This window comes from Leiobunum rupestre, chromosome 1 (genome assembly GCF_980474605.1).
Source record: "Leiobunum rupestre chromosome 1, qqLeiRupe1.1.hap1, whole genome shotgun sequence".
Classification (NCBI taxonomy): Eukaryota; Metazoa; Arthropoda; class Arachnida; order Opiliones; family Sclerosomatidae; genus Leiobunum; species Leiobunum rupestre.
The window spans coordinates 96,224,087-96,242,376 of record NC_143384.1 but is presented as its reverse complement, the minus strand read 5'-3'; the positions used below and the strand labels follow the sequence as shown (position 1 = coordinate 96,242,376).

Here is an 18,290-nt window from a genome sequence, read left to right as displayed (position 1 = left end):
CCTCATCGTCCCAATATAATTGATGTTCCCAGACTTGAAGAAGCATCCTGGGCTCTCCAACCTCATGGCTAACAGAACAATACATAAAATTTTAACTTTAGTACAGTATAAATAATTCGTGAAATTTAATTTATTACCTTATTCTAATCTCAAATTTAATAGATTCATCGCTCGCACTTTGTATTACTATCCCCTTAATTTCTTCAATTCTACATGAAGAAAATTAAAATCTAAAATTTTTGTTCTAAAAGTTATTTAAATCTTAAAATAATATTTACCTCATTTTTGATTTCGATTTAGTTTTGCTCCAAGCAAAGAAAAAGGTTGGAATAATTTGTTCTAATTGATTTACTCCCTTTTTATACCATTTTCCATCCCCACCAATTCCTAGCCCCTATATCCTATCTCCTTCTTTTCCGTGATGAAATCTAAGTTAGTGATTGAGTGTGGAATCTATTCAGTGTGTAAATAAGTGGGTAAAGTCGGTAAATTTTTCCATTGGTTAAATAGTGTTCGTAGATAATTAATTTCGTGAGACTGGGAATTTCCACCATCTTCCTCTTAGCGTACGTCACGAGAAGATGGTTTAGGTTCGTGCAAAGTCTAACAAATTTACAGATAAGAGTCCGCATTGTAGTACGTTCTTGCATCGGACTGGTTGACTTAACGAAATTCTGGAAAAAAAGGGTAAGCGATTTTCAATAAAGAGTCTTTTTTTTGTAACGTTTTTAAAGTATTTATTAAGAGTGAAAAAAGTTACATAGGAAAAATTGTTTACAATTGTTTTTTTCGCGTACATGAGTTTATATTATTAAATAAAATGGCAGAGTCAAATTTCAATCTTTTTTATCATTACAAGACCCAAAGCTAACTAAATCCCTGTTAAATTATCTAAGGCAATGTTTTTTTCACCAATCTTATTTTGCGTGTACTAAAGATATTTTGTTCATGACGGGTAGAAAACATATTTCAATGGTTCAAGACGGTAACAGATTTCAATGACTTTTAGAAAGTACTTTAAATAGAACGTACAGGAATAATGCAATAATATATTTCTACCAATGTTTTGTTTTCATGCTAGATTGCGTAAACCACCCACGTTGTCCTAACTAGTTTACCAATACTTTCTGATTCTATTTTAATTTTTTTGTTTTTGGATGGTTTATTTTATTCGAAAGTAAATGGTTTGGCGCTCATAGAAGCGCGCGCATGTTTTCGAGAGAGGTCGGGTCATATCTCTAAAAGATACCAGATAGCGTGGGAATATATTGTTTTATCCTCTGGAACCGGATTTTTTCCAGTCAGTCACCATACCTCTCTCTCTAGCTAATGGATTCGCTAAATTCGATGTGATGATTTTTCTAGCATGATTTGCGAAAGATAAAAATATCTTGCTGTCGTTTTTTTCCCAATTTTTGGAAAACTTTTGGTAGTACGTTTTTGTACTCTGTCCTTTAGTTCTATGCAAAATATACATTACGCAATATTCGCCGCAAACGTTACTAGTTAGTCCTTGCAATCGTCTTTTGCTAAATGTCCACGTCTTACACATTGAATTTAAATATTTTCTGATTGTGGGTAAAAATGGGGGAAGCCCCATTGAATCAAAATAGAATCCCCGTTTTCGGCCATCGACGTAGACGCAAATCCAATGAGAACCTGTTTCTCCCCTTTTATCAAAATTAATGATAAGCGATTGCGGATATTTCACCATGGGTTTTAAATTATCTGAAGAAAAAACGCCTAAAAAGTTCGGCGTTTTATACAGTGCCTGAGATAAGTCCACGTTTGTCGTAGTCATTTTAATAGTCTCGAATAATGTTCATATTTTTATCTATCTGTAAACAAGATTGAAATTCAGCGTACACGATAACGACCGTAGAATCTTTTAAAGGGGTACCAAATCCTAAATCTAAACGTAGTTGCCCTCTCTTTACGGGGTTCCAAAACGTGACGTCACTGGCCGAATTGTCGGGGGTTAAATCAAAAGCATATAGGGCAAAGCCTAGAGGAAAGTGAGCCAACGCGATGTGATTTCCCTCGTCTTGGTAGAGTATCCCAGATCCCGAGAATAGCGAATGATATGCTAGCGTAAATTGTTTACTATTAAAATTAGGGGTCAACGCTTTCGAAGGGATTTGTTCGTTATCAACGTATAGAGCCAGATAATTTAGGTCGAAATTTTCAAAATTATAAGGATTAGACTTAACGGAGCCCTTATACGCTTTGTTGGTGGCTAAACCAATAATGACTCTGTTGGGCATCGGACCTAAGAATATATTGTCAAAACTATCGTTCTGAATAGAACTAGCTAATGTTTTAACTTTAATTTCAGTACGAGTAAAGGGATATTTGGCATTGCTACGTAATAATCCTTGCTGATGGGCTAATAAAATTTTAGGCATAATTTTAACTTTACGTACAATTAGAGCAGCGTCTATAAATTCGACTTTATACGCGTCGACAGTGTCGCTAAAAAGGGTAAAATTATCGCTATTTCTAGTGAGTGAAACCTTAAGTTGTACGCCATTAATTAAATATTTGTTGAAATTAAAAATGTCACAAAAAATGTTCCCGTAAAGTTCAATTTCTTTTGATTCAGCAGCTAGAACCTGACGTTTTATGAATCCGGCGTTTGTTATCAGATCCATACTTCCAGCCGTGTCATCGTACCATCCAGATGTCGCAAGGTGAGTGTTTTTTGCATCGTACCCAAAGTTGAGCAAGGTTTCGATATAGGCCCTATAGGGGTAATTTGAGGCCGATGGTGAAACCGTCGTATCATTGAGTTTCACTTCGCATTGTTTGAATAGCGAATGCAGAGAATTGTTCACGAGCGAAACGTTAGACCCGGCATCCAAGTTGTCACCGTTGGTTTTGACGATTTTTACTTTACAATATATCATTGTCATTGCCAAATCTGTGTAAGAGTCTCCCGTACCCGGTACCACGAATTCGATGATAGAACTGCTGTCGATAGATGAAATTGGCTTACACCATACCGTTTGACCTTTTTCAACGCTGAGTTGAGTTGGTAGTTCGTTGAAAATATTTAATTCGCTTTTAAGTACCTCCATTTTTAGAGAGCAAAAATATCGCGAACCGTACGCGTGAACTTGCGGCGTTTAACTGAACTCTTTTTCTTCTTCTTCAATGCTTTCTTAGTAGTTTTTCTTCTCTTGCGACGACCCGAACCTTCTTGCGCTGCCATTTCGTCCACAGTTTCTGTCATTCGTTTATTGGCTGACGTTTTTAAGTCCTGACCTTGCAAGACGTCTCCGAGTACTTTCTTTCCTGTAGAAAGGGCCCTTTTCCCCTCGTATTTGGCAGACTGTTTTAGGAATGGGAATACAAACCTAGCTAGCCCTGAAAAAAAGCTACCAATTCCGTGTCCTTTTTGTCCCGCAAACCCAGAGAAATAAGGTAAATCTACTCCGCCCCCCGCCTGATTTAAATAATATTGCATGTAGGGACAATTTCTATCGACGTACTGATAAGCCATTTTTTTACTGAGCTCCTCGTAAATGTACTTTACACGTGACTGAACCAAACTGAAATGGCACGAATTCACCTAAACTAGTTCTTATATTAATGTCGATAGAGTCAAAATAATTTCTACTCAGTTTAAGGTAATGCGGAGAATCGAAAGTTTTTGAAACGGTTGATCCATTGGGGGCGTTTTGGTCTACAACAATTGTTCGCAAAAGGGGGGCTAATGTATCCCCAACCATTTCATTTCCTACCAAATCGGAATACACGAACATAAGATCGGGGATGAATAAGTTTAATTGCATAGGGGAATCTGATCTGAATGCTACCTTAGGTGAAATATCAGTAACATTATCTCTAAATCCTAAAATTTTCCTCAACTTTGGCGTTAACTCGAGTTGGTAATAATGCTTACTATAGGAAGTGTATTGTACGTGTCCACTTTCTAAACTATATTCAAATTTTCCTAATGAATCATTATCGAACTCTGAATTAGCGCTTTCCTTTAAATCAAGGTTCAAACTTTTAATACTTTCATTAAGTACGGCCAAAAGTTCATGAGGATTTTTGTAGTAGCCCTGAGGTATCTCTCGGAAGTCGTACGTATATTTGTAATCTACTATGTGGGCTGGAGGTTTCGATAGTAATTCCTTAATTTCTATTCCACAGCCCATTGGTTCGCTTACGTTATAAAAAGATAAAGGATAAATAATTTCTACCAGGGCAATTTCCCAATCTCCACGTAAACTAATGGGTTTGGCCAACGTTGTAGAATACGAGGCTAGAGTATTTTCTGAATTATTCTTATTCTTATCTCTAGTATTACTAGGAAGAGTTATGTAAATCCCAGACGTCATCTTGATTAACCCAACTATTAAACGATGGAGGATATCCTAGCCAACTAACGTACAATTGTTTTACTCTGTTTTTAGTTCTCTGTCGCAAAACCTTGTTTAACTTGAACGAGCGAGGCGCGCTGACCTTTTGAAGCTCTCGAAAATAGAACGTCCCTTTTATATCGATTTCTGATAAGTCTTTTATTTTATAAACGGGAGGATGTCTTTTAACTATAGCTACGACTTTAAATATTTCTTCGGTATAATTAGCTTCGAAACCCTTTTGAAACGTCATTAGGGGCCATTTTAATTGAGCTATGATAAGAGGAATTGTACGCTTCGACCAAGTCCTGTAAGACTTCCAAATATCTATTTGTGGAGTGATGGGTAAAATATCTATACATTTTTGTTTTTAACGTTCTATTAAACCTTTCTACGATAGAGGCTTTTTTTATTTCGTCATTTTCGGTACTAAAAAATTTAACTTTATTCTTTTTGAAATATCCTTGTACTTCTTTATTCCTAAATTCCGTGCCCTTGTCCGATTGAAATTTATCTGGAATTCCGTCTTTAAAAACAATTTTTATATTTTTCAAAACCTCTTTCCCCGATTTAGTTTTAAGAGGTAACCCCCACGCTTTTCTACTAAAACAGTCTATAATTGTTAAAATGTATTTGTATCCGTCATTATCTGCCTCTAACGAGCGCATATCGTTAATATCAGCCTGGTATTGTTCCCTTATATTACTAATTACTATTTTATTTCGTTGAAACTTTTTATATTTCGGCCTATGCATCGTAAAAGCGTCGATTCCTCTTAACCATTTTTCTACAGTTTCCCTACTTAAGCCGTGAGACTTTACGGACTGGAATAACCTTTCAGCGCCTCCGAAAGAAGCCGGATGCTTCGGGTTAAAATATTTTTTTTTCTAAAATAGCTTCGCCCATACTTTAGACTTTTGCGCGCGACTCCTTGTTTGTTTATAAGAGTGAAGAGAAGAGTCGGACGTGGAGTGATCTCGGTCAAGGCTACGAGTGGGGCGGGGCTTATCTGTCCTGCGCGCACGCCCACTTTGAGGAACCGGATACTCGCGCTTAACGGGAGAACGTCGTTGTCGGGTTCTCGGAGCTAGCGGGGAGGGAAAGCCTTGGATCGCCGGTGAAGAGTTAAATTGGGTTAAATTGGAAATAAACGCGAAATATCCGATAGGTTTTGGGTGGGTTTTAGGATTTAAATACGCTTTGGTAATTTCGCTAATATTGGAACCTTTAATAGGTCGACCGTTTATTACGAGCTCCCCGTTTTCATCCCACCGTATTCTTTCGGGTACAGTTTCCAACTGATCCACCATGCTTTGCGCTTTTTGGTAATATATCAAAGGCAAATCGTCTATCCAGTCCCTACTTAGCGAGTCGAATGCGGGGGCAATTTCGATTTCTTTAGGAGCCGAGGCTTGCTTACGTAGATTTCCGTGTCTCATTAAAGCTTGTTCGTATAAAATCCATTTCGAGGCGTCGTCTAAATCTTTCATATTTAATATTTGGTCCATCTTAACGTCTAATTCAGAGACTGTCAGAGCGAGGGGGTGCGGGAACGGGTCTGGCTTTAAAACGCCGCTAGGGACGAGAATCATTTTTCTGGCGTGTTTCATTGTTTACTACCGAATATAGAACCAAGAAGGGTTGAAACGACGGGTAGAAGAAACGAGAAAAATCCGCCCCCAGACTGAACTAACAATTTCTTTTTACTTTTCCAAGCTACCCGCTTACTAGCTAGTTTTCGAAGGGTATTTTTATGACGAGATAACTTGGTTTTTTGGGTATTTGATAGTTTTACGTTACCAATTAAAGTGTTATGAATACATTCACTGATAGCGTCTATGAGGGATTTGTCGGCTTTAGCTAAAATGGCTTTTCTTTGAACGGGTTTGCAACGACCGAGATATCGGAGAGCGTCTCTCTCGATACGTACTCTACGAGACATGATTCATAACTGATTGAAGTTACGAAATGTAAGTTCTATTTATTTATTTAGGGAGATAAGCGTAGCACGTTTCTCCCGGTAAAATATTAGTCAAGACTCTTTGATCTTCGGGACAAGTTTGAGTTAAATTGAATACTAGGTAACCGTGAGGTCTCGAAGTCGCGTCTTCGTAAGCGTCAACTACAAAACGCCACTTATCAGGGAACATTTGTCTAGCGAGATAAGCCACTTGCTGACGGTCTCGGGGGCTTTTCAATAAAATTATGTAATGCGAATTCAGGGAAATGGATCTGCTATCTTTTGATTGATGGAATAAGTTCTGTGTAATAAAAATAACGCTTAGAGAACGGTGATGGGTGCCTTTCACGAATAAATCACCAATTTGACCTTTACTCTCGCTCATCTGGTCGTCGATAACTAATAATATAGGATCTTTTCCGTCATAATCAGATAAAACAGGCAATCCTTCTTTAAAAACTACCCTGTGCTTCATTTTATCGTATAGAGCTTGCCATTCTCCGTAATACCAATGTATTTCTTTGAAACCCGGAACAAACATTTCCTCTTCGTGATTAATTATAGATTCAATTAAATAGCTTTTGCCACTCTGACTCGGGCCTGCCGTTACGCAATTAAACGGATGAATAAATTGCATGGTTATCTCTCTTCGAGTACTAGCGTACAAATGAAAATGTAAATTAAAATTCGGTTAAATTTATGGGACTCTTCAGCGGAGGAAAAATATAATCGAATAACCTATTTCATCCCTTACCCCGTATAGGTTTGATATTCACATTAGAGTCGCAAGACTATATTTACTTTAGAGTCGTAAGACTGAAACCTATATTCACTTTAGAGTGGAGAGACTAATTTTTAGCGAGAATTAGCGATTGGAGGGCTCTACGTCCCAGTCCTCAGGACCAATTAGATTCGCTTTATAGCCGTAGGGTACCGTAGTGAAGTCGTCCAGTAACCGTACCTTGTCTACGACGGGTCTATAGATTTTAGTACGGTCGACGGAAACGACCGTATGATCGGGTAGACGCAAAATCTGCCTCGGCTGTGGTACGGTTACTGGCTCGTTCGTTTCTCCGTCGACACCTATCAATCTTTTAAGCGTGTCCATATTAACCAAATCTTTAATGCCTTGATTTATACGGAACCCTTTGACTTTCATTTCGTAGGAGACTTTACCGGTCGTAGGGTTCAGTACTTTAAAGGCGTAATTTTTTGCGCCACCTGTTGCCAATTCTTGGATGTACGAGCCTTTTCCGTACTTTTCCAACTCATCGGTCATGTCTCCGAGATAGTATCCAGTCTCAATCTCTATTCCATCTCGTTCTTTTAGATAAATGCAACTGTCCGTATCATAATAATACGTAAGCTGGCCTAATCTCCTTAAATAAGAGTATAACTTGATCCTAGCCATTGCGGTCGTATAGGCTGCAATTACTACGTTCGTGTTTGGGTAAACAAGATCAATATCTTTCAAAAACGCCCACTTGATCACGCAATGCGTTTGACTTAAGGGAATAACCGATTTAACTTCTATGTCGGGGTCTAAGAATAAATCGAAAAACTTTTTGGGATCGCTAATAATAGCCGATTGGTCTTTGCGAGGGTTTAAACCAAAACGACCCCAAAAAGAGTTAAGACAAAGCTTCGCGATGGTACGAAGTCCAGGGTTCTTTTTAATATTGGTAGGATCAAGTTTTACTCCTTCCTTTTCGTAATATTCGTCAACGTATTTCTTAATCTCTTCATCGGTCTCTATTCCCGTGGGTAAGCCGCTGGATTCCTGTTTGAGTTTAAGAAACGCGTTGACGTACTCGGAGAAAAGACCGCCCTCTTTCGATATCGGGTCGTATTTTACTACCTCGTATTCCCAAATTTCGTGAATAGAAATGACCTTGTAACCCATTTCGATTGCCAACTGTACCTCATCTGCAACCCAAGTACCATTTATTTGTCGTTCTGAGTCTTCGTGGGGACAATCCTGCTGGTTTCGAGACTCACTACATTTTTGGCAGTTGGCAAACACTAGTTTCGATCCTATTCTTTGGGGTAAAACGGGATGGTAGCGAGATTGAGGCGATAACATTGTGGCTTTTATTAAACCGTTTACGGTAGAAATGTCCGGGAAAGGAGCTTTTACATGTATTTTAGGGTGTCCCACTGGTAACTTGCAATACTTGTTACACCGCGGATAGAGTGAACAAATATCAATGTATATAATTTCCTCCCCCTCTTTACACGTGTGATGTAATTTCAAGGCTGACGTACGTCCTCCGAAAAAGGCTTCGCGGGGGCGGATTGGTTCTTTAATTTTAAATTTTAAATTTTCGGTAGAAAGATATGCGTCGATGACGGAGTTAGTACTCCGCTTAGCTTTGAAGGTACATTCCCATTTTTCATGGACCGTGTATCCCAATTGTTTCAAGCGGTTAGTGGTAGCAATGGTTGACGCGTATCGCGAATTATGGGTCTGAGTGTGGTTGCCGTATAACGCTAAGTTTCTATTGATAGGAAAACACGTTTTACACCCGTGATAATAACAACCGTGATATTGAAAGACTTCGTTATCGAGAAGTCCGTCCACGTTAATGTTAAGAATTCTAGGTTCAAATCCATTAAAAGCAGACTGAATTTCCTTCCCTCGTAAGTGAGACATCCATTCAAGCCATTCGATCGCTCCAAAACTCTGGTTGCAGTTCATACGATAGCCGAAAGGGGGCACTACACCAATCGTATCGGGCTGTAAAAAGTGTTTCCTAAAGATAAAACTGCATACTCCCGCAATCGTTATCGCAGTTAAGAACGGGTCTATTTCGAATTTATCCATGAAAATAGAACGATATGATAAACAGCCTTGCAAAAGAATGTTTACGTCCTGGCGACAGTACCGGATTAAATCTCTTTAATAATCAAAATAATTAAAGTTGGGGTCCGAATAACTGCAAGCTTCGGACCGGGAATCGTTATACCACTGGATAAATTCATCGTAGGCCTTACCGCTTAAACGATTAGGGTCGTACGCGTCCATCGGAGGCATGTCATTATGTAGTACGTAATTGGTTTCGTTCGAACGGGCTGGATCAAATTCATGGTCTACGGTATTAAACAGTAAATGCGGGAAATGTCCCTTATTTAAATTATTATCTAAACCAAATGTGGAAACGAATTGAGAAAGGGCAAAGGGCATAAAATTTAAGGAATCTAAGAATTTTAATTTTTTATACTGTACATACATGAATTTGGTCCCGTCTGTCAAGACTTTAGGGGTCCACTTTAAATCGATCATTTTACGTACTATAAATTGCGCGTCGTAACCTTTAGCGTTATGGGCAATACATATTATCTTATCAGCCACTCTGTTAAGCGAACGAAGATACTCTAGAAAGTCGCCGACGGGGTCTTTTGAGAGAAATATTTTCTCCCGAGGACCACTACCGCATTTAGCGCATGCGTACTGACTATCTTTTTCTTCGAAACAGAATTTACACGCTTTTTGCGAAACGCATAAAATTGGTTCGTGAATCAAAGCATTGGCGTCAGTACGATTTGTTTGTTTACATTCCAAGTCATAAAAAACAAAGACTTCCGTTTTTGGAGTACTTCTCTTGGTCAGTGGTGATTGTTCATTGTCGGAGTCGTGGACCCGTTTATTATTGCTATTTATTCGAGAACGAGTAGTTTTATCGGCAGAATCTTTACGGACGGTCTTTAAAGGTTGCATGAAACATAGATGACCTGCGGGGTTAAACTCACTACACGAAAGACAATAGGTCTCTCCACAAACGTGTACTGCCTTACGCTTAAACATACTGATAAATTTTCCGCAAAGATTACAAACGTAAATCTTATTACATAAGGGCTCGGGTCCTGATAAATGGTAATCGTAACAATTTTGATTAGGGAAAACTCTTAAACATGTTTGGCAAGTTATTTTATCTACGTCCTTCCTGCAATCTTGTTTTCTACAACAAGCGTGACAGAAAAGAATGCATTTATGCTCACTGAGATGATTAAAACCTACTAAACATTTTTCGCAAAAGTAATTAAACGCGAAAAGGGGTTTAGGGTTAGTAATTACGTTGAAATGTGTGTCAATATTTAGAAGATAAAGACGTTTGCGGAGAGGCCCTTTTAGTTCCCTCTCTTCTTTGACGTCGCCGAAAATAACTAAGGGTACGGGATCGCGTAATCGAAAAACGATAATACTGTATTCGGGCAAGATTTCTTGGAACCGAGTTAAAGCGTCCGGACCCGCGCATTCTTCGTCTGTTAATGCAGAATATGCCAAAAGGGTCCTAGCTTCGCGGGTCTGTAATAGCATTTCAATATTTTTTCCTCTACACGGTCTTATAGTAGTATATTTTCTTTTAAGTTCTCCATCATTTTTATTATCCATGTATTCTCTATGAGCTATGGCTACTACAAGAGCGCGTGCTAAACAAATTTTATCCTGGTTATTTATCGTTATCGTGCAATGTTTATAAAAAGAAAACTCTTTTTCAAGGGAAATCCCTAAGCTAACTGATCTAGTTCCTCCTTGCGGTAATCTGACTCGATTAAACGTAACCGTTACTATTCCTTCAAAAAAACTACCATCGTTCTCGGATCTATAGCTTTTTTCATCGATATACGTCATCAACCATTGCAAGTCTAATTGGTCCCGACGCCGGAAACTGACGTTAATTTGAAAACCGGGGTTAGTGACGTTCACGAATGAAACCGAAACCATATCTGAAGGCAAACAGTCCTCCAATAGGGTTTCCATCAATATATAAATACCATTTTCTATATTATTTTCTAACCGGACATTTAAAGTCCGTCCCATTAGTCCAAAATTTGGGAAATTTTGGATATTATTATTCAATATTTTAACAGAACCTGGTAAATTAGGAAAGGACGGAGGCGTTATTGGAACGTCAACCAACCCACCTCCAACTTGAGGAGGAGACGAAGTGGGGGCAGCCAAATTTGCGTTCTCGGGGTTCGCGTTTTTCTCAGCAGTCTGAGACGATGGAGGTGAATACTGCGGAGCTCGTGAGGGGCCTGCGACCGCTATAAGGTCATTATTACGCTGAGGGGAAATATTATGAGGTGGCCTACTACTACTACTAGCCGTACGAGCAGCTAACAACGCTTTAGCTTCCTCGAACATTTCAGCGGCCCTTGCGGCTGCGGCTGCAAGTTCCTCAGCGTCCCGTCGGGCAACTTGTACGTTCTCAGCTAAGCGCTGAATGCTGTCCGTACTGAGGGACGACATGATAAAATTATCTTCCAAAGATAAAGAGTGGCATGTGTCATCTGATTCTAGAAAGGGTGAGGGAGCATCCATAGGCGTATACGAGGGCGAAAAACGTACTTCGTCAGGTGGAATAGAACTAGGTCTTAAAAGGGGTGAAGGTAAATTAACGATAGGGGGCGAACAGATTTGATGGGTTAGTTGATATTCTCTAAGATAATCTCGTACCATTGTCATTTCTTTTAAACGTTCCAATTGCGAATCAGTTACTGTAGTTAAGGAAAGGGTAGGGTCTTGGGTATCAGTTAAATCTATTATTTCCATTTCTGGAGAATCGGGTAAAGTTACTATGGGTACTTCCGGGAGCTCGTTATCAGTTATATCAATCAATTCAGGGGAGTCGATTATAATCATTTCCGGGGTATCAACTAAATTAATTTCTGGGTATTGTACACCTTTCATTTTAATGCCAATTTACTTAAACCTTATTCAAAAAATTACGATAAAAAAATCAAAATAAACTTACGTAGAGAGAGAGAGAGCGCGCTTCAAAAATCCTGGTACTAGACGCACAAAGAACAACAATAGAGTGACGGTCCCCCGGTTCAGGCACCCCCCTTATATAGGGCCTAGGGGAAGATAGTAAGCTTATCTCTTATTCCCAAAGAACTTGTTCAGTTCTCGAGAATATATTAGGGTTATGCTAAAATTTATACTTATTTACGCAAAATATTCCATTTAACTTCATTTCCGATATGGACACTGAAGTACAAACATCTGCCATAATCACCGTCCTGAAACAACCTTCTAAAATTATAGCCGTAGTGATTATTTTAATTACAATTTTCTTATTTGAGTTCATTTTGTGGTATTTTGAAAACGTTTCTACCGTAAAATTGTAATTTTTTTCACTGTAGTTCACAAAATGGTATTAAAAGTATACTAATTTTATGTTAATTTCTATTAATTGTATTGTTTTCTAGGATATGATTGCATCACAAGCTCTCGAGAGGAAACTACAATGGGTTTTTTTTCTTCTTCCAAGTGGATTAATATGTGACGTCAATGGGAATAATTAGAGGCAGTTTCGAGCACGGGACGGTTTAATTTCGAGTGTCTAGAACTGTTATCTCAGAGAGAGAGAGAGCCGATAGAATTTGAGGGTTATTTGAAGTTTAGATCACGTGATGAATTAATCTCAACAAGATAGGAACTGATTAATCTCCCATGCGTCATTTCTCTCTGAGACGCTGAACTGAAAAGAAGTTCATCCGCTTTGCTCTCGTCATCTACCGTAAACATGGAAAAACGATCTATTGGTAAGCATTATTTTATTAATACTATTACTATTTCAATAGACAAAGGCTTAACATTTTCATTTTCTATAGCCGAGACGCATACCGTATCCAAACGCAGGGGCAAAGAAAGACGTATCAACATAAAAATCACGTTAGGAGGATCAGTCTACATTTCTTTTGGTTTCGACGGATCAAAATTACAAGTTCTCTTCTTCAAAAAATCGAACGAAAATATTCTGTTCCTGACCTCCGAAGCTTTCACCAATCTACTCTCTCTTTGGGGAGATCTTTTCGCCGCTACGCAAACCGGAGCATCGTCTCTAACCCACAACATCATCGACTATCACGACAACAACGTATCCGTCGTCGCCACGAGCAACAACATCAAATTGAACTCTGCCTACGGTCATGTTCTGGATCTGGGAGCTCGCGAAATCGGTGAGTTCCAAAAAAAAATTGATTTTATTCGGTTTCAAATAAATCTTTTAAACGAACATAAAAATGTTATCGAATGCATGTACTTAGCTATTGTTAAAAACCTTAAAAAAATTCACGAATTATTATATGGAAAACTTTTCGAGGGTTTATTTTTGTACCCAGATCAATTTAATTCGTACCATCAAGTAAAATCTTAATTTGGCTGTTTTAAATCACCCTCGGAAGTACTACAAGATTTTACTAATTTACTCGTAGATAATCAATTAACCTGTAAACTTAGCTACTTTAATTTGTTTTCATTGTGTAATGCACAAGATAACCATCTAATGGAATATCTGATAGTACCTACTAACATGTAAACAAAGTTCTAAAATAAAATAAAAAATTAATTAAATTGAAAATAACTTGTTATTATTGCCTAGAGATTAGAAATTAAGGAGTTCTGAAGCGATAAGCAAACGGGTAAAAATCTAATCTCCAGATATCTGCACGAGGAAAACAAATTCTGGAGAATGGGGATGGGGGAAAGCAACTGGTGATTAGAAGGGATGAAAGCAATGGGGGAAAGGAGCTGGTGAACGAGAGATAAAGTATCCAGTGAATGGGGTTTGGGGGAAAGCAACCGGTGAACGGGAGAGTCTGGTGATTAGAAATTCTGGTGATTAAGGGAGGAACGGGAGAGGTGCGGGGTGAACGAGAGAGATAAAGTATCCAGTGAATGGGGGTTGGGGGAAAGCAACCCGTGAACGGGAGAATCTGGTGATTAGAAATTCTGGTGATTAAAGGAGGAAAGGCGCGGGTGAACGGCGGGAGGAACGGGAGAGGCGCGGTGATTGAGAATGAAATTCTCAATCACCGGATGGACACCCCCCTCTCTCTGATATTATACGCGCCCTTAAAAATCCAGCAACAGCGCCCTCTCTTTAACAAATGTGACCTCTATTCGTTAGATGGCACGCTTTATTTCAACGCTTTACAATGTTACCAGCCACTATCTTCCTTTTCCACGTTTGACAGATATACCAGCCGTTATTTAAATTCACTCATATTGCAATGCTAACAGCCGCTATCTAAATTCTCCGTTTTCTCAGGACTAACAACCACTGACTTTCATTCCCCAGTTTTGCAATGCTACCAGCCACTAACTTAATTCTCCACTAACTTACCATCCCAAATTTACAGGGTTACCAGTAACAAACTAAATTTCCAAACTTACATTATCTCATATCAAGACGCTACCAACTATCATTCAAAACTTCCCCAATTAACAATGTTACCAATCACTAACTAAACTTTCCATTCCGCGACGTAAAATAATGGAACAATTTATATATTTATATTAATAATAAATTATAATTCAAAATCCAAGAATGTTCTTTTATCGTAAAAATAATCTAAAAATAAACCAAATTTGAAAAAGACAGATGCAAATTCTTTTTAGTTATTTTCTTCGCAGCGTCGCGACGTGCTGCCTCCTCATTCGATAAATTTTCGAATTCCGGTTAATAAAACCCATTACTACTATATACTTATTTATTAAAAATTAAAAAAATACTTACCCCGCGCCTGTAAGGACCAAGAATTGTTTTTAAATAATGGCCCCTTAAATTTTCCATGGACCAATCCATAAAAAAGCCTTTCTTTTGGGCAACTTTTAAGATTTTGTTTCACAAAATTGTTCCACTTATCCCGGACCCGTCAAAACCTCCGGCACATTTTCTAACAAATTTCGCTAGAATTGCGTAATCTGCTTCTGTATAATGACGGCATTTCCCCCTAATCAATAAAAAAATAAGCCATCACTGTTTGAAACGCCACTCAAACGTACGTACTGTGGATTGTGAATGTCTTTCGACAAAGTACGAACCAACACAAGGGATTCGTCCAAATTTTGAACGGTGGTCTTGCGAACAGTTAAATCGGTAGGCGAAGAACACCCAGCCTGCGCCAAGGGAACTTCCGGTTTTTACACACAATCCTAAGGAATTGTGTGTATTAGTTTCACGTACAGTGAAGCCGTTGCCGATGCCGCTGATGGCGCCGTGTCACGCATATCTCTTCAACGGTTAGGGCTAGAAGAGTCAATGATATTTCCTTCGAATGTACATACATCGCCTTCTTAAAGTTTTCAAATCGGAGCCCAAGAAGTTGGGCATTTGCCCAATTTACTATTTTCGCATCATGTGGTAGATATTTTATTTAAAATTAAGTCCGATAACGTTAAAAAAATATTATTGGATAGGTAAGGATTAAGCGGACCTACAACTTCGGTTATATCAGTAAATATTAAATTTAAGAATAGTTTTAAGGGTAATTTACGGGACCCCAATTTTCGTGTGTTTATATTTTCGCCTAAAAATCTCCATAACGTTCCTTAATTTAAGTCCGACTTTCATGAAAGTTATATTTTTAAATAGCTGTGGTTTGCATGTGATAGAGATCTCCAGTTGCGGAATTTGGAATCACCGAGTGAGAGGTACAGTCGTTGTGGAAAAAATCTTTTCCCATAGCGTTACGCGATTTTCGAAGCGAAACGGCTTCAGAAAGGCTTGAAACTAACTATTATCGTTTTGAGATACACTTTAGCTTTTTTTCTAATTAAAAAAGGGGAAAATTTGACATTGGTTTTTAAGCCTCGGCGAGTTGGCAAAGATATTTTTCGCGTCCTGCATCAGCTGGTATATTACAGTTGTGAGTAAAAGCATCGCATTTTTAAAGGTTAACAAATTATATTGTACGTTTTCCCTCGAAATGGATAACTCTCAAGCTTTGCCTAGTTGATCTGAAGATAATTCCAATGTTTCAGAGAAAGTTTATTAAATACTATACGTATTTTACTTGTAAAATATTTACGAATATTTATTATAGCTTTCCAGTGTTATTTCAGTTGTGTCTTCTCAATTGAGAGTCAAGGAAAATCCCAACATGTCAAAGGAAGTTTATTACCTGTTAATTATTAACTAATATTTTTGTCTTATCAGCATTATGTCTTCACCGTTAAGAGCTGTACAAGAGAGTGAACAAAAACGCCCCTGGATAAGCTCTTGAGAAATCTCCCTATATATTTTTCCGTAATGGATATAAATTTGTATCAAGGTGAAACGAGTGCCCAAAAACACACAACAGTGGGGTACCGTATGTACAAAAGTGAGAAGGCAGGAAATGTTTTGCTACAATATCAAGAAAATGTGATATCAATTAAATCGGAAGTAGAAGCTTCCTTCACACTTAAAAAGAAATACAAGGTTTTAATTAAAATGAACTATAAAGGCAAAATTCTATTTGGTAATTGTCAGTGTGTGGCAGGGAATGGAGGAAGATGCAAACATGTAGTTGTGGTTTTATGGTTTTTAATAGACTATATTCGGAAGGGCAACACATACGTTGTTAGTGATGTGTCTTGTACGGAGAAGGAACGTAGATGGGGAATCCCACACCTTACACTGAGTGAAAGTGTCAACATCAGTTTTGACAATTTGGCATTTGTACAACATCAACCGGGAAAATCAGAAGAAGTCAATTGCTCAGAGACGTCAGAAATTTGAACTGTCACATACTCAAGTATCAGAATCAGCTTTACTAACCTGTATGAAACATCACAGACTTTCTAGATCGAGCTTTTTTAAAGATTAATTGGAAGATGCCAATTTTCAAACAGTAATGCCTATGTCAAGCGTGGTAAGAATTGAAGAAGTCTGCGATAAAAATGTTGATCAAGCTTGCCTTACTGAAAATATAAAACCTCCTAATCTGCCTCTAAAATTATGCGAGCCGAAAATGGACGAGAACTTGAAAACCAAATTACCAGCTATCTTAGTTTTAACGATGGAAGAAGCTTGGTAGAAAAAACAGAGCCCAATCAGAATGCTCTGAGTGGAAATCTGAAAGAAAACTAAGATTAACTGCGTCACAGTTCAAAGACGTGATACAAAGAAGAAAACAAGTACATGAAGACTTTGTAAATCGATTGAGATCAGACTAAACCAGAGCTACAAAATATATGAAAGATAGATTAAAGTGTGAAAATGACGCTGTTTCTCAATATCTTGAGGTGCAAAATTCAGTTCCGTTCTTATGCGCTAACCCTGACCGCCTTCTATTTGACTCAACCATAGCAGAATGTGGTCTGTTGGAAATAAAAACAATGGCCAAAGGTAGAGAGTTAAAATATACCCTTGAAGAATGCTTCGTAAAACTGAGACCAGCTTTTTTAGTTGAACAAGAAGGAAAACTACGCCTCAAAAGATATCTAAAATATTTCTTACAAGCACAAGGACCGCTTAAAATAACACAACTCCAATGGTGTGATTTTTTTGTATACATAGGAGAAGGAACGAATAGTATTGGATCTGGATTTATGGAAAAATCTCTACCTAAATTAACGGTTTTTTATTTTGATTATTATCTGGTTTAGGTCGAAAATGCTGTGATATTTAATAGAAATTTTAATTTAATGATGTTTTATTATTTATGGAATTCAGGAATATTTATTAGTTATTATTATTATTAAATATTTATTTCTAAAAATGTTACTATTTTAACAAATTTAATATCTAAAATTATTTATATTTATTTAATTTTAATGTTTATAATTTTGTTAAGTTAAAATTGAGTGTAAATATATATTCATTGTTTAAGATACAAAAATGCAACTATTTGCAAACCAATTAATAGTATTTATTTTATTACCTATCCAACAAAAAATCACCCGATAAATTGCATAAATAGCAACAAAGTGTCAAAATTTTGTTAATTTTGTCACCCATGGAGTTGGGAAAAGTGTACTTTAAATCCAATATCTTTTGATTTGTCGTATAACGCATTCTACATGTATTCGCACACTAGAAATTTATCTTGTCGTATTTTCTTCTACTACACAATTGCTTTTTACCGTGCCAAAATGGGGGGATATTTAAATCTACCCCCTTTTCATTTAGTTCCTCTTTAATCAGAAACCCTCGATCCACCATGACTGAATCTCATTTTTCTAGCAT

General features: G+C 37.7%; 1 protein-coding gene across 1 annotated transcript; it reads left to right on the top strand.

Moving 5' to 3' along the window:
• The first annotated feature begins 2,638 nt into the window (after nt 1–2,638).
• Nucleotides 2,639–16,316, top strand: LOC149969046 (uncharacterized). Its single transcript, XM_090170195.1, has 4 exons — nt 2,639–2,690; nt 12,544–12,879; nt 12,949–13,481; nt 16,278–16,316. Exons 2-4 carry the CDS (start codon nt 12,861–12,863, stop codon nt 16,314–16,316), a joined length of 591 nt encoding a protein of 196 aa, XP_090026321.1. The 5' UTR covers nt 2,639–2,690; nt 12,544–12,860.
• Nucleotides 16,317–18,290: the final 1,974 nt, after the last annotated feature.

Excerpts from the sequence above, each read along its gene's own strand:
- LOC149969046 (XM_090170195.1), top strand. Across the intron at positions 13,482-16,277 it reads AATTTAATTCGTACCATCAA|CATTATGTCTTCACCGTTAA; the intron begins GTAAAATCTTAA and ends TTGTCTTATCAG.